The sequence below is a fragment of the Cuculus canorus genome, chromosome 6 (genome assembly GCF_017976375.1).
Source record: "Cuculus canorus isolate bCucCan1 chromosome 6, bCucCan1.pri, whole genome shotgun sequence".
Taxonomy (NCBI): Eukaryota; Metazoa; Chordata; class Aves; order Cuculiformes; family Cuculidae; genus Cuculus; species Cuculus canorus.
The window spans coordinates 32,631,019-32,645,825 of record NC_071406.1 but is presented as its reverse complement, the minus strand read 5'-3'; the positions used below and the strand labels follow the sequence as shown (position 1 = coordinate 32,645,825).

The window sequence follows — 14,807 nt, the reverse complement described above, 5'->3', positions numbered from 1 at the left end:
TCTCTCAGACCAGATATTTATAGTTTAGAGCACAACCTAGAACAATCTTCAGTGATGGTATTAGTCCCTCTGTTTGTTTTATCTCTCTTTATTGTTGATTATTTGCTAGGCTATTTAATAGCTGAGTAACTTCACCACTTTGGTGACTAAGAGTTCTTTTCTTTATAGACGAGGTTGTTGGTGTGTTGGGTCAAGGTGGTTATGGAAGAGTGGTGAAATGCATTGATCGCAAAGCGTAAGTTCTTTAATTCCGCATCTGTCGTTTTTCTTACTGAGGCTCTCAGTGTGGGGTTCGGGAAGTGCTTTCTGGTCCTATCAGACTTTCTCTGTGCTGCCTCGTGTGCCGCTCTCTGTATGTCACTAAGGCGGCCGCAGCTGCCAAACTAAAGCGTACGTTGGCTCATGGTGCTAAAAGCAGCCCCTAGGGTTGTGCAGGGCTGGTGGCTCAGGCGAAGGGTGCATCTTCTACAGGCGCAGCCCATCCTGGTAGAGGTCAGGGCTGATGGGGAGAGGTGGCCTGGAGAGCGTGGGGTGCAGCTGCACTGCCCACACTGGGCAGTCCTGGGGCCTGTGTTATCAAAATGTAAAGATGAAGTTTTAGTTGTGTTTGTGCATAGATGACTCTGGGTTATATGAAGTTAGTGTGACCTTTTCCCAGAGGGTTTCCAGTCTTAGGAACAAGGCAGATGGGGTGATAATCAACCACCGTTCTGCCTTCAAACTACTCAAATGTTCTATTCTACGTCAAAACCTTTCTTTTTAGGGAAGGCATGCACGTAGCTGTGAAAATAGCAAGGAGTTTAAATTGGTCCTTCAACGCCGCTCATGATGAAATACAAGTGCTGGAAGATTTAAAAGCATCAGACCCCAGCAATGCCTAGTAAGCACACAAAGCCAACTGTGCTGTGTTTTGGCTTGAAGACTTCTTCAGTGCCACTTTCTGTAACACGCAGCGCATGTTTGAGCCTGCTGTTGCAATGCATGTGTTTTCCTGCTTTTGCAGTCACTGTGTGCGCATGTTAGAATGCTTTGAGTATCATGGGCACATCTGCATTGTTTTTGAACTCCTGGGGCTCAGCACCTATGACGTTATGAGAGACAACGACTTCCTGCCATTTAGCCTGCATGACATTAGACACATGGCCTATCAGATCTGCACCTCTGTCAACTGTAAGTGTCTTCCTTCTTTGCTTTCTCTGTTAAAATTTCTTTGTGCAACCTGCTAAGTGGATGAGTTCTCTTGCAGTTTTGCATATGAACGAACTGACACATACAGATCTGAAGCCAGACAATATTGTGTTTGTCGAGTCTGACTACGTAGAAGAATACAACCCCAAACTGGTAAGTTGCCGTCCTCTTCCCCACCTTCCTCCTCCTCAGCCATCCTCTGCGTATATCTGGACACTTGCATCCCATCACCTTTCATTTCAGGATCAAAATGAAGTCACACTGAGAAAACCAGACATCAAAATCGTGGACTTCGGATGCGCCACTTACGATCACGAGCTTCATAGCACTTTGGTGACTACCAGACCTTACAGAGCTCCTGAGGTGGTCCTAGGTCAGTAGAAGGCTGCTTGTTTGGCTGATCTTTCACGTGTGAGTTTTTGTGTGCTATGGAATGGAGCTAGACAAGTATTTGGTGTTGAACTGTTTGCAGTCTGCTCTAAACATGAACAACCTGCATCTTTTCACAGAGCTCGGATGGTCACATCCATGCGACGTGTGGAGCATCGGATGCACTCTCCTAGAATACTACCTTGGACTCTTAGTATTTGAGGTAGGCAACTCTGAACCTCAAAAGGGTGCAGCATGTATAGTCTCCCCGACTTGATGAACATAGGCTACGGGAAGCTGGGGACTGAGGGGAATGGTCTGCACAAGAGAGTAAGCTGCATTTCTCTGTCGTGCCAAGTTGAAGAGAACGGAAGATGTAGGCACCAAGGAACTTTCTCAGCCACAGATTTTGACAAGTTGCTTTCAGTAGACATTTTGGCAGGGGCTTGAAGTGAAGGGTCGCCCTGTTGAAGTTTGGAATTTACAAGGCACCCTGATACCAGATGTGGCTTCATCTATCACCATCAGCAAATGCTACTCAAAGGCCTGAATCCTGTCCTCTTGACAGTATTGCTGAAACGGGACTTGAAGAAGAAGGGGAAAAAACCAACCAAGGCAAGGTCAAGGGGAAGGAGAAGAAACTCCAGCAGCTTGTAACCTCTTTCAGGAAACCGAACTCGAGCCTCTCCTTTTTCCTTGATCAAGTTCAGGTTATTGGTTGCAGGGTACAGTCAAAAATGGAGTCAGGCTGGTGGGTGCTTCTTGATAACTTCCTCCGACCAAGGAATGGAAATATCTCTCTTGATTTCCCTCCAGACCAATGATGACAAAGTGCACCTGGCGATGATGGAGCAATTACTGGGGCCCTTGCCTGAGCATATGATAGAGAGAGTTGTTTCTTCAAGGAAAAAGAATTATTTCTGCAATGGCCGTCTGGCCTGGGACAAACACAGTGCTGCTGGGCGATATGTCTCAAGGTGCTGTAAACCCCTGAAGGTAAGATTGCAGGGGGAAGATGCTTCTGGGCAGAGGAGCTCCAAGTGCAATTCATAGAATGACTGGGTTGGAAGGGACACACTGGGTCATCATCAAGTCCAACCATTCCTAACACTCCCTAAACCATACCCCTAAGCACGTCGTCCACCCGTCCCTTAAACACCTCCAGGGAAGGTGACTCAACCACTTCCCTGGGCAGCCTATTCCAGGGCCCAATGACCCTTTCTGTGAAATTTTTTTTCCTGAGGTCCAGCCTGAACCTCCCCTGGCGCAGCTTGAGGCCATTCCCCCTTGTCCTGTCCCCTGTCACTTGGGAGGAAAGGCCGGCTCCCTCCTCTCCACAACCTCCTTTCAGGTAGTTGTAGAGAGCAATAAGGTCTCCCCTCAGCCTCCTCTTCTCCAGGCTAAACAACCCCAGCTCTCTCAGCTGCTCCTCATAAGATTTGTTCTCCAGCCCCCTCACCAGCTTCGTTGCTCTTCTCTGGACACGCTCCAGAGCCTCAACATCCTTCTTGTGGTGATGGGCCCAGAACTGAACACAGTACTCAAGGTGCGGTCTCACCAGAGCCGAGTACAGAGGGAGAATAACCTCCCTGGACCTGCTGGTCACACCGTTTCTGATACAAGACAAGATGCCATTGGCCTTCTTGGCCCCCTGGGCACACTGCTGGCTCATGTTCAGTCGGCTGTCAACCAACACCCCTAGGTCCTTCTCCTCTAGGCAGCTTTCTAGCCAGACTGCTCCTAGTCTGTAGCACTGAATAGGGTTGTTATGCCCCAAGTGCAGGACCCGGCATTTGGTCTTGTTAAACCTCATGCCATTCTAGGATTGGAAGACTGTGCTTTGTTCTTTTCTTCCTGAAGGAATTCATGGCCTGCCGCGATTGTGATCATGAAAACCTATTTGACCTGATAGACAAGATGCTGGAGTACGACCCAACCAAGCGCATTACGCTGGAGGAAGCACTGAAACATCCTTTCTTCCTCCCATTGAAGCAGGAGGAAAGGGCACAGCCTCCTACACCTACAGGCAGACAAACATCTCCATGGGCCTATTGAGAAACAGAAACTATGATATGTGCTGGGGTTTTGTTTGTTAGTTAGTTAGTTTGTTTCTTAATGTCCTGTATTTATTTATTTATTTATTTATGTATTTATTTATGCTGAATTGGAATAAAACTTAAGAAAAAGACACTGACGAGCCCGGTTTTGTTTCCTCTGTATACCAAAATCTCCGGACACTTTTATCGTGTGGATGAGAGCACCCTCTACTCTATAGTCCTCCTAAGAGCCAGATCTCTGTAGTATTAAAGAGACTGCATTTATTTTCTTTGTTTCACAGCGCGTATTTATCATAGAATCATAGAATGTCCTGAGCTGGAAGGCAGCCAGAGGGATCGTCGTGTCCAGCTCCCGTCCTTGCATAGGACAACCCCAACGGTCACACCACGTGTCTGAGGAGGTTGTCCAAATACTTCTTGAACATTGTGACGCTTGGCACCAGGACTGCTTCCCTGGAGAGCTGCTCCGGTGTTCCACCACCCTCTGCATGCAGAACCTCTTCATGATATTCAATGTTAACCTCCCCTGGAAGATCTTCCTCCCATTCCTTTGAGTCTTATCACTGGTCCCCAGAGACAAGAGATCAGGCCCTACTCCTCTTCCTTCCCCTGCAAGGAAGCAGTAAATCCCTCTAAACCCTTCACCAACCTCGTCGCCCTCCTCTGGACACTCTCCTGGAGCTCAATATACTTCTTCTTCTGTGACATCCAAACCTGCACACAGCACTCAAGGTGGGGCGGCACCAGTGTGGAGCAGAGCGGGTCAATCCCCTCCCTCGATGGGCCGGCACGGCCCTCTTGGCTGCCAGTGCACTGTTGGCTCAAGCCCAACTTGCTGTTGACCAGAACCCCCAGATCCCTTTGCGCAGGGCTGCTCTCCAGCCTCTCCCTTGATTTGTCCAGAAAATAAAAGTGCTTTCTGGTGATTTTGGTGGAAATGTGAGAGGTTTGTGACAGTAGCTTTGCCTATGGCCAAATACTGAAATCATGGTTATATGCAGTGGGAACTTGTCTGTGTTCTTGGTGGGACTGGAAAATAAAACGAAGTCTGTTAGTATTTCATTGCTAATTTCATTATTATTTTCTGCCTCTTGCACAGGCTGTCACCCTGCACATGCATGTAGGACATATTAAAATTGAACTATTCTGTGAGTGCACACCAAAGACTTGTGAAGCAAGTCAAGTAACGGGAGCAGGATTGCCTAGTGTTGAAACAAAGCAGTAGAAAGAGTGACTGCAGAGGACGAAGTGGCTTACGGGGAAATATGGCACATGGCCTGTAATTCCCAGTTTCCCTGAGTTCACTCACACTCGCACAGCTTTGATTTTAATTTAAAGGAGAATCACTCCCAGTTTGTCAGAGCCCCCAGGTTTTCCTTTCTGCACTAGACTTGAGCTTAAATTTTATAATTGACTTTTCATGCTTTAGCTTTGTTAAAGTTACTGATTACAAAATTACATATACAGAATACAAATGTTGAATGGAAGTGGTACTTCTGAGCATGTCTCAATCTTCTTGTTTGTTCCTCAAGTCAGACAACCTTGTGCTGTAAGCTTGGCTTAAAATCCTTTGTGTTTGTGACACTGTCAGAGGAACATATGACCTTGAATGTTGTCAGGAAAGATAGTGAGCAAGAAATAGCCACAAGTGTTGTTGGACCTCTGGAGCAGGAGTGCAGAGCATTTGATATCAAGCGAGCCTCCAGCGTGAGAATAATCAGCTTCGGTAGCAAAACCAAGAAGGCATGAAAACAATAACAGTGGTCACGAGGAGCTTGGGAGGAGAAGAACATGCTGTGGAAATTTTTCTGAAGGACTTATGGGACCGGTTTTTGTAAGGTATAAATACGAGCTTGTAACAATAAACTTGGTCTTAGCTTGAAACCAAAGCTGTCCTTGCTTGGGAATACTCCACACTTACAAGAGAGGTAGTAGTTTTCTGAGTGTCACAGTGCACTCAGATCTGTACCAAGTAGTTGAGACTTTTTACCTCTAGATGCTGTGACACATTACAGCTGTTGCAGTCAGTTTTTTGCACTTATCTGCTTTGCATTGTCAAGAAAAGCTTTTTTGCCTTTTCATTCAGAGCTGGCTATTGCTTTCAAATACAAAATATTTATCTATTTCAACAACAAAACTGTTTTTCTTAATTTGCCAGCTACTCTTCCTGTCATTATGACAGATCTTGAGCTATGTCAGGCTCAGTCCCAAACATGAAGTTATGTTTACTTTAAAGTCAAGAAAGATCTAAAGGAATAGTGTTAGATTTAAATTGATTAAGGATATTCATCTTTACTATGAACATTTCACTGATTTCTTTTGCTTAGAATTAGCTGCTGCCTTTCTTTCATTGTCTCGGCACCTTCTTGGTACTGCGGGCTTGTCAGCAGCCTCGGCTCGTATGGCTAGTCTGTTCCTATCTGCAGAGGACCCTCATTTCATCTCACCTTTACAGATAACATTACTTTGACTTAGGAGACAGCTGTGAGGAAGGTCTCAACATTGGCTTTATTTAGTAATTTTTGTTGTTGTTTACAGCAGTCAAACTTGTTTCAGTTTTCCTATGAAAAGAGGCCTTTACAGTGCATTCTCAAGGTATTTGAGAAAACCTTAAAAGCTTTTTGAAGAGCTGGCTTCTAGCTTTCTAAATGCAGCAAAAATGTTGTTCGGTAGGCTGAAGATTTACCGAAATATTTTTATAAATCTCAATATTTTTGTAAGTCTCAGTTTGACTTTCATTTCAAGAAAAGGATTTTTATTTTTGGTTCATAATTTGCTCTATATTTACAACTTGTATTCTTCATATAAAACACGAGCCGGTGCTTTTCTGCATCTTTTGGAACAATGTGGCAGAAAGACAGGTTGTAAAGAGAAGAAATGTGTGTCTCTGAAAGCAGGCTTAAAAAACATATAAAAATATGGAACTGTTGGAACAGGCCCACAGGAGGGCCACGAAGATGATCAGAGGGCTGCAACACCTCGCATATGAGGACAGGCTGAGAGAGCTGGGCTTGTTTCATCTTGGAGAAGAGAAGGCTCCGAGGAAATCTTATAGCGCCCTTAGAGTACTGAAAGCTGGGGAGGGACTCTTCACAAAGCCTTGTACGGATAGGATGAGGCCAGGCTGGATGGGGCCTTGGGCAGCCTGGTCCGGTGGGTGTCCCTGCCCATGGCAGGGGGATTGGAACTCGATGAACTTTAAGGTCCCTTCCAAACTTTAAGGTCCATCCTACGATTCTATGATTCTACACAATCCTTTGGCTGTCTTATATGTATGATTTGCTTGCTCAGTCCTGGCTCTATGACACTTAAACTGCAAAGTGCTTTGAGATTTCTAAATTGTGAACATTAAATGGTTATTGGAAGGAGATTCCGAGTACTTCTGCTTTTTTTTTCCAGAGGTAATGATGGCTTGGAGCCCCTGGATGAGCTGGAGAAGCTGCCTGTGAATGAGAAAACCTACAGAATTCTTAATGATGTTTGCAGTAAAGCTATTACAATTCATGCCAACCCTTTTGCTCTGTAGCCACAGAGCGCCTGGACACATTCTTTAGAGAGCGGTCAGACTGACTGCTGGATTATGGCGTTTAAAGTGCTATTGGGAAGGGTTCCTTGAGCTGGATCATAGCTTTGCTCATTTAATGTGGGATTGTCAGGTGCTGTAACGTTGCTTGGGAGTTGTTACAGAGTATCCCGGTACACCCAAAACAATCAAACACACTGAGGCCGAGGTGATGTGGAACAAACGAGAGAGAGACGCGGTTTGGTGTTGAGAACACGTGCTGTCGAACTCTCAGAAGCGACTCTGCCAGAGCGTGCAGAGACAGCTGAACAGTGCCCGGGGAAAGGCACCGCGGGGCCCCAGACCGAGGCGCCGGCGAAGCCGGAGCCGTTCCGAGCGGCCGCGATGGGCAGAGCCCTCCGGGTCCCGCCGGTGCCCGGCGCTTTAACCCGGCGCGGGGTCGGAGCCGCCCGGGCTCGCAGAGCCTCAGCCCGTCCGTGCGGCGCAGCCCGAGCCCCGCGCTCCGTCGCGAGGGCACCGAAGGGTTCCCGCCGCAGCTCAGGCGTCCGTCCCTCGCCCCGCTCTGTGACGTCACCGTGGGGGGTCCCGGCAAGGCCGTGCAGGTCGCGCCCCCGCACAGAGCGGTCGCGGCCGCGGCGCGGAGCGGAGCGAGGAGACGGGCGAGGAGCGGAGTGTGGGCCCCACGGTTTAGGAGAGCAAACTTCCATCGCTTCCAGGAGGCAGTCGGTAGGACCCCGTGGGAAACAGCCCTCGGGGACGGGGGAGCCGAGCGGAGCTGCCAAACTCTTGAGGGTGCTTTCCATAGGGAGCGAGAGCGCTCCGTGCCCGGAGGGGAGAAACCCCGAAGAGACCGGCGTGGCTGAGCCGAGACCTGCGGCTCACAGCGAAGAGGGAGAGCGAAGGGCACAGGCAGTGCGAGCGGGGACAGGGAACCTGGGAAGAGTCTGGGGACGCTGCCCAGTCGTGCAGGGATGGCCAAGCTGTGCAGCGCGGCAAACCGGGCGCCATCCAGGATGCTCCTAGAGAAAAAGCGACGCTCGAGGGGGAGGGTGGACTCCCTCCGGGCATTCGTGTGACGGGGCATGGCTTTGGGACCGAATTGCTTGTCGCTGGTCTGCGATTCCAAGAGCAAACTCCCTCGGTTTCAGATTCGGAGCGATCTCATTACCCCACCATGGCTCAAAGAGCAAGCCCCGATCTCGGGAGATGCGGCGGGGCTCAGAAGAGAGAGAGGAGATCCACGAGCGGTGCCCCGGAGAGCAAGCGCTGCAAACGGGACCCTTCCAAACGTGACAGGTCAATAAGTTTTTCACTTCTGCTGTTGGCCAGCATGTGTTTTCAGGCTGTGTTTGCCTCATCTGGCTGTGTTTCAGTTGGAGATATGTTGAGAGGGACGTCCTACAGCGTAAACTGAAAAGCATCTGGATAGGGGCGCTAGCGTTACTGTAATAATGACCTTCGTTTGACCCTTTGGCTGTAGTCCTGCTATCCGAAATGTGGGTCCTTTACCCGGTGTGCAACGAGCCGATCTCTACGTCACCGAGACACACTGTTTATTCTGAATTTGCGCAGATTCTGGACACCTGGGTGGGATGGACCCTCCAAACACGGGCGTAAAGCCCCAACGGAGACCCCATCAATCTATACACTACAGATGGACAAATATTCCTAGAATTCCCAGAAAGGTCATGCATATCGATACATTTTCTGGGAATTAATTCTACGCTCTTGGTGTTTACTGCACATTCACCCAAAGCCCTAAAGACTTTCGGCAACCTAGAGTGGCAATGTCACAGTCCTTCACTGATGAAAGTTTTGTTGCTTTCTCTCTGGATCTTCCTGCTCAGATATTAAAATTCAGTCGTCAGTCCTTGCTTTTCTCAATTATTACACCCTCACTTGGCTCAGCTCATTTACGAGGATGTTTCCGATCTTCAGTTCACCTTACAGCACCAATTCATAGTTGGTTTTGCCAAAAAGACAGTAGAATTCATCAGGTGTCTCCCTAGCTCACTGATAGATGACCCATCTGCGATCCGACTTTAGATCCTGGTAAAAACCTTTCAACTTTAGAGCCCTTTTGCAGTTCTAGCATTTCAAGATTTTATGATTTCTTTCAACAGTACCTGTTCAGCAATCAGATCTCTAAATGAAGGCAACTGTGAACGACCCTTGGCTGGAGAACACAGAAACGAGGACAGTAGCCACGTGTCAGGTCATAGCGGGACAAGTAGTGGCAAAAGGGAATGGCAGGTACAGTCCAGTCTGCACGAATATTTGCAGGAGACGTGACCCAATTCAGTGGAAGACTTTTTATATTAGGAAGATTAATCCTTATCTGGGCAGCAGTCATTGAGTGGAGGGGGGATAGGGAGTTCTGTCGACAACATCAGTAGTTGATTCCTTCAGCTGGTATTAGTGGCTTATTCTCTTTGCTTGGGTTTGAGTGAAAATGTATAGTTTGCAAGCATGCTTGTGACAGCACACGGGACAGTCTTTGTTCCTGGGATATATTTGACCAATTGGTGAACAAGAACCATCCACTGGAGTGCTTGAAATACAGGCATCTCTTTCGTGCCTTCAGAATTTCTCTGAGGACAGGCATTTATTTTGACGCTACTCCAAAATGCAAGCCCAGGGTTTTAAACTTGCTTTTGACTCAGTACTGCAGCAATAGTATGGAGGTCGTGTCCGATTTTTACTTTTGAAAAAACGTCTTTAGTAAGATGTTCTAAGTATCGCTGAAAAATCTATAGAGTCAGATATGTATGACATCTGCCCGCTAGTGGGGCAGTTGCTCTGATCTTTATTATCCATTTAACTCTTTACAAAGCTGCCGATAGGATTTATAGTGTAAGATCTTCAGCTGCGACGGCCTAAAGTAAATGTGTAAGCTGTGTGCGCGATGTACCAAACAATTTTTATCAAATATTCAGTCTACTGATTTAAACGCAGGTACTTTAGAGGAGTATTTTAATGTGGCCACAAGGCGATTTTATATAGAAATATAGAAGAACATTCTGTCCTCTGCCTCTGTAAGATACATCTAAAAGACATCTTTGATGTATAGAAGAGAACTGTTAAATGCTTTTGCTTTAAACAAGAGTACGGGCACTGAAATCCTGAAGCAAAATTCATGGAGCAAATCTTGTAAAAGGAAAACAATGGTCTTGTGGTTTTCTGTTGCCTTGCCACTGCGAGTATCTATCTGAAAAATCTCTTCCTTGCCACCTTTTTGCCCTGTAACATAAATGATGCGCCCTGTGAGTCGCCGGGGACTGAATTGGAAATTGTTCCTGCCAACTGCTTGTGGCCTGGCGTGTATCTGAGTGCCCAAGTGCCTCCCTGCTGAATGCATTTTATATTCTGAGCGGAATTCACTCAGATTTGTTGATTGGCTGGACAATCTTGGTGCCATTCCAGGCGAGTCACCGAAGGAGCACAGCGAGGCGTGTGAAGGACGATGAGGCGGGTCACCTGATATGTCGGAGAGGAGATGTGCTCCATGGAAGATGTATAGTATATTTTTCAACGGTTTTTAGCTTTTCAGACAGAATAAGGTCTTTTAGCGTAAGACGCGGGGGCGTTCTGAAGTCTTTTCATTCTCTCTTGACTTTTTGGTTGGGGTTGGGATGGTTCCATTTTTCATAATCTATTATAAATACTACTAAGAGCATATCTTGGGGCTTTTTCCCTTACCCCTCATCCCTCCCCCCCCAAAAAAAAGTATTGCATGAAGTTAGTGAACCTACTGGAATGGGATCTCTGTAAATGTACTTGGAAGACAGTTGTCCAGCGATATCTCTCAGACCAGATATTTATAGTTTAGAGCACAACCTAGAACAATCTTCAGTGATGGTATTAGTCCCTCTGTTTGTTTTATCTCTCTTTATTGTTGATTATTTGCTAGGCTATTTAATAGCTGAGTAACTTCACCACTTTGGTGACTAAGAGTTCTTTTCTTTATAGACGAGGTTGTTGGTGTGTTGGGTCAAGGTGGTTATGGAAGAGTGGTGAAATGCATTGATCGCAAAGCGTAAGTTCTTTAATTCCGCATCTGTCGTTTTTCTTACTGAGGCTCTCAGTGTGGGGTTCGGGAAGTGCTTTCTGGTCCTATCAGGCTTTCTCTGTGCTGCCTCGTGTGCCGCTCTCTGTATGTCACTAAGGCGGCCGCAGCTGCCAAACTAAAGCGTACGTTGGCTCATGGTGCTAAAAGCAGCCCCTAGGGTTGTGCAGGGCTGGTGGCTCAGGCGAAGGGTGCATCTTCTACAGGCGCAGCCCATCCTGGTAGAGGTCAGGGCTGATGGGGAGAGGTGGCCTGGAGAGCGTGGGGTGCAGCTGCACTGCCCACACTGGGCAGTCCTGGGGCCTGTGTTATCAAAATGTAAAGATGAAGTTTTAGTTGTGTTTGTGCATAGATGACTCTGGGTTATATGAAGTTAGTGTGACCTTTTCCCAGAGGGTTTCCAGTCTTAGGAACAAGGCAGATGGGGTGATAATCAACCACCGTTCTGCCTTCAAACTACTCAACCGTTCTATTCTACGTTAAAACCTTTCTTTTTAGGGAAGGCATGCACGTAGCTGTGAAAATAGCAAGGAGTTTAAATTGGTCCTTCAACGCCGCTCATGATGAAATACAAGTGCTGGAAGATTTAAAAGCATCAGACCCCAGCAATGCCTAGTAAGCACACAAAGCCAACTGTGCTGTGTTTTGGCTTGAAGACTTCTTCAGTGCCGCTTTCTGTAACACACAGCGCATGTTTGAGCCTGCTGTTGCAATGCATGTGTTTTCCTGCTTTTGCAGTCACTGTGTGCGCATGTTAGAATGCTTTGAGTATCATGGGCACATCTGCATTGTTTTTGAACTCCTGGGGCTCAGCACCTATGACGTTATGAGAGACAACGACTTCCTGCCATTTAGCCTGCATGACATTAGACACATGGCCTATCAGATCTGCACCTCTGTCAACTGTAAGTATCTTCCTTCTTTGCTTTCTCTGTTAAAATTTCTTTGTGCAACCTGCTAAGTGGATGAGTTCTCTTGCAGTTTTGCATATGAACGAACTGACACATACAGATCTGAAGCCAGACAATATTGTGTTTGTCAAGTCTGACTACGTAGAAGAATACAACCCCAAACTGGTAAGTTGCCGTCCTCTTCCCCACCTTCCTCCTCCTCAGCCATCCTCTGCGTATATCTGGACACTTGCATCCCATCACCTTTCATTTCAGGATCAAAATGAAGTCACACTGAGAAAACCAGACATCAAAATCGTGGACTTCGGATGCGCCACTTACGATCACGAGCTTCATAGCACTTTGGTGACTACCAGACCTTACAGAGCTCCTGAGGTGGTCCTAGGTCAGTAGAAGGCTGCTTGTTTGGCTGATCTTTCACGTGTGAGTTTTTGTGTGCTATGGAATGGAGCTAGACAAGTATTTGGTGTTGAACTGTTTGCAGTCTGCTCTAAACATGAACAACCTGCATCTTTTCACAGAGCTCGGATGGTCACATCCATGCGACGTGTGGAGCATCGGATGCACTCTCCTAGAATACTACCTTGGACTCTTAGTATTTGAGGTAGGCAACTCTGAACCTCAAAAGGGTGCAGCATGTATAGTCTCCCCGACTTGATGAACATAGGCTACGGGAAGCTGGGGACTGAGGGGAATGGTCTGCACAAGAGAGTAAGCTGCATTTCTCTGTCGTGCCAAGTTGAAGAGAACGGAAGATGTAGGCACCAAGGAACTTTCTCAGCCACAGATTTTGACAAGTTGCTTTCAGTAGACATTTTGGCAGGGGCTTGAAGTGAAGGGTCGCCCTGTTGAAGTTTGGAATTTACAAGGCACCCTGATACCAGATGTGGCTTCATCTATCACCATCAGCAAATGCTACTCAAAGGCCTGAATCCTGTCCTCTTGACAGTATTGCTGAAACGGGACTTGAAGAAGAAGGGGAAAAAACCAACCAAGGCAAGGTCAAGGGGAAGGAGAAGAAACTCCAGCAGCTTGTAACCTCTTTCAGGAAACCGAACTCGAGCCTCTCCTTTTTCCTTGATCAAGTTCAGGTTATTGGTTGCAGGGTACAGTCAAAAATGGAGTCAGGCTGGTGGGTGCTTCTTGATAACTTCCTCCGACCAAGGAATGGAAATATCTCTCTTGATTTCCCTCCAGACCAATGATGACAAAGTGCACCTGGCGATGATGGAGCAATTACTGGGGCCCTTGCCTGAGCATATGATAGAGAGAGTTGTTTCTTCAAGGAAAAAGAATTATTTCTGCAATGGCCGTCTGGCCTGGGACAAACACAGTGCTGCTGGGCGATATGTCTCAAGGTGCTGTAAACCCCTGAAGGTAAGATTGCAGGGGGAAGATGCTTCTGGGCAGAGGAGCTCCAAGTGCAATTCATAGAATGACTGGGTTGGAAGGGACACACTGGGTCATCATCAAGTCCAACCATTCCTAACACTCCCTAAACCATACCCCTAAGCACGTCGTCCACCCGTCCCTTAAACACCTCCAGGGAAGGTGACTCAACCACTTCCCTGGGCAGCCTATTCCAGGGCCCAATGACCCTTTCTGTGAAATTTTTTTTCCTGAGGTCCAGCCTGAACCTCCCCTGGCGCAGCTTGAGGCCATTCCCCCTTGTCCTGTCCCCTGTCACTTGGGAGGAAAGGCCGGCTCCCTCCTCTCCACAACCTCCTTTCAGGTAGTTGTAGAGAGCAATAAGGTCTCCCCTCAGCCTCCTCTTCTCCAGGCTAAACAACCCCAGCTCTCTCAGCTGCTCCTCATAAGATTTGTTCTCCAGCCCCCTCACCAGCTTCGTTGCTCTTCTCTGGACACGCTCCAGAGCCTCAACATCCTTCTTGTGGTGATGGGCCCAGAACTGAACACAGTACTCAAGGTGCGGTCTCACCAGAGCCGAGTACAGAGGGAGAATAACCTCCCTGGACCTGCTGGTCACACCGTTTCTGATACAAGACAAGATGCCATTGGCCTTCTTGGCCCCCTGGGCACACTGCTGGCTCATATTCAGTCGGCTGTCAACCAACACCCCTAGGTCCTTCTCCTCTAGGCAGCTTTCTAGCCAGACTGCTCCTAGTCTGTAGCACTGAATAGGGTTGTTATTCCCCAAGTGCAGGACCAGGCATTTGGTCTTGTTAAACCTCATGCCATTCTAGGATTGGAAGACTGTGCTTTGTTCTTTTCTTCCTGAAGGAATTCATGGCCTGCCGCGATTGTGATCATGAAAACCTATTTGACCTGATAGACAAGATGCTGGAGTACGACCCAACCAAGCGCATTACGCTGGAGGAAGCACTGAAACATCCTTTCTTCCTCCCATTGAAGCAGGAGGAAAGGGCACAGCCTCCTACACCTACAGGCAGACAAACATCTCCATGGGCCTATTGAGAAACAGAAACTATGATATGTGCTGGGGTTTTGTTTGTTAGTTAGTTTGTTTGTTTCTTAATGTCCTGTATTTATTTATTTATTTATTTATGTATTTATTTATGCTGAATTGGAATAAAACTTAAGAAAAAGACACTGACGAGCCCGGTTTTGTTTCCTCTGTATACCAAAATCTCCGGACACTTTTATCGTGTGGATGAGAGCACCCTCTACTCTATAGTCCTCCTAAGAGCCAGATCTCTGTAGTATTAAAGAGA

The 14,807-nt window shown here is 47.3% G+C and overlaps 2 protein-coding genes across 2 annotated transcripts; both read left to right on the top strand.

Annotated features, from left to right (window-relative positions):
• On the top strand, positions 1 to 3,613 carry LOC128852507 (dual specificity protein kinase CLK1-like). Its single transcript, XM_054069956.1, has 8 exons — positions 1 to 235; positions 764 to 880; positions 1,004 to 1,170; positions 1,247 to 1,341; positions 1,432 to 1,561; positions 1,698 to 1,780; positions 2,374 to 2,553; positions 3,418 to 3,613. The coding sequence occupies exons 2-8, from the start codon at positions 771 to 773 to the stop codon at positions 3,610 to 3,612; spliced, it is 960 nt and encodes a 319-aa protein (XP_053925931.1). The 5' UTR covers positions 1 to 235; positions 764 to 770; the 3' UTR covers position 3,613.
• Positions 3,614 to 8,352: 4,739 nt separating this feature from the next.
• Positions 8,353 to 14,569, top strand: LOC128852508 (dual specificity protein kinase CLK1-like). The gene is made up of 10 exons (XM_054069962.1): positions 8,353 to 9,390; positions 10,561 to 10,651; positions 11,107 to 11,173; positions 11,702 to 11,818; positions 11,942 to 12,108; positions 12,185 to 12,279; positions 12,370 to 12,499; positions 12,636 to 12,718; positions 13,312 to 13,491; positions 14,356 to 14,569. The coding sequence occupies exons 1-10, from the start codon at positions 9,244 to 9,246 to the stop codon at positions 14,548 to 14,550; spliced, it is 1,272 nt and encodes a 423-aa protein (XP_053925937.1). The 5' UTR covers positions 8,353 to 9,243; the 3' UTR covers positions 14,551 to 14,569.
• Positions 14,570 to 14,807: the final 238 nt, after the last annotated feature.

Bases quoted from the DNA above. Each gene is read 5' to 3' on its own strand.
- LOC128852508 (XM_054069962.1), top strand. From the start codon at position 9,244: ATGATTTCTTTCAACAGTACCTGTTCAGCAATCAGATCTCTAAATGAA. The intron at 12,280-12,369 runs GTAAGTTGCCGT...CTTTCATTTCAG, and splicing joins AAGAATACAACCCCAAACTG to GATCAAAATGAAGTCACACT. The intron at 12,719-13,311 runs GTAGGCAACTCT...ATTTCCCTCCAG, and splicing joins TTGGACTCTTAGTATTTGAG to ACCAATGATGACAAAGTGCA.
- LOC128852507 (XM_054069956.1), top strand. From the start codon at position 771: ATGCACGTAGCTGTGAAAATAGCAAGGAGTTTAAATTGGTCCTTCAAC. The intron at 1,562-1,697 runs GTCAGTAGAAGG...ATCTTTTCACAG, and splicing joins AGCTCCTGAGGTGGTCCTAG to AGCTCGGATGGTCACATCCA. The intron at 1,781-2,373 runs GTAGGCAACTCT...ATTTCCCTCCAG, and splicing joins TTGGACTCTTAGTATTTGAG to ACCAATGATGACAAAGTGCA.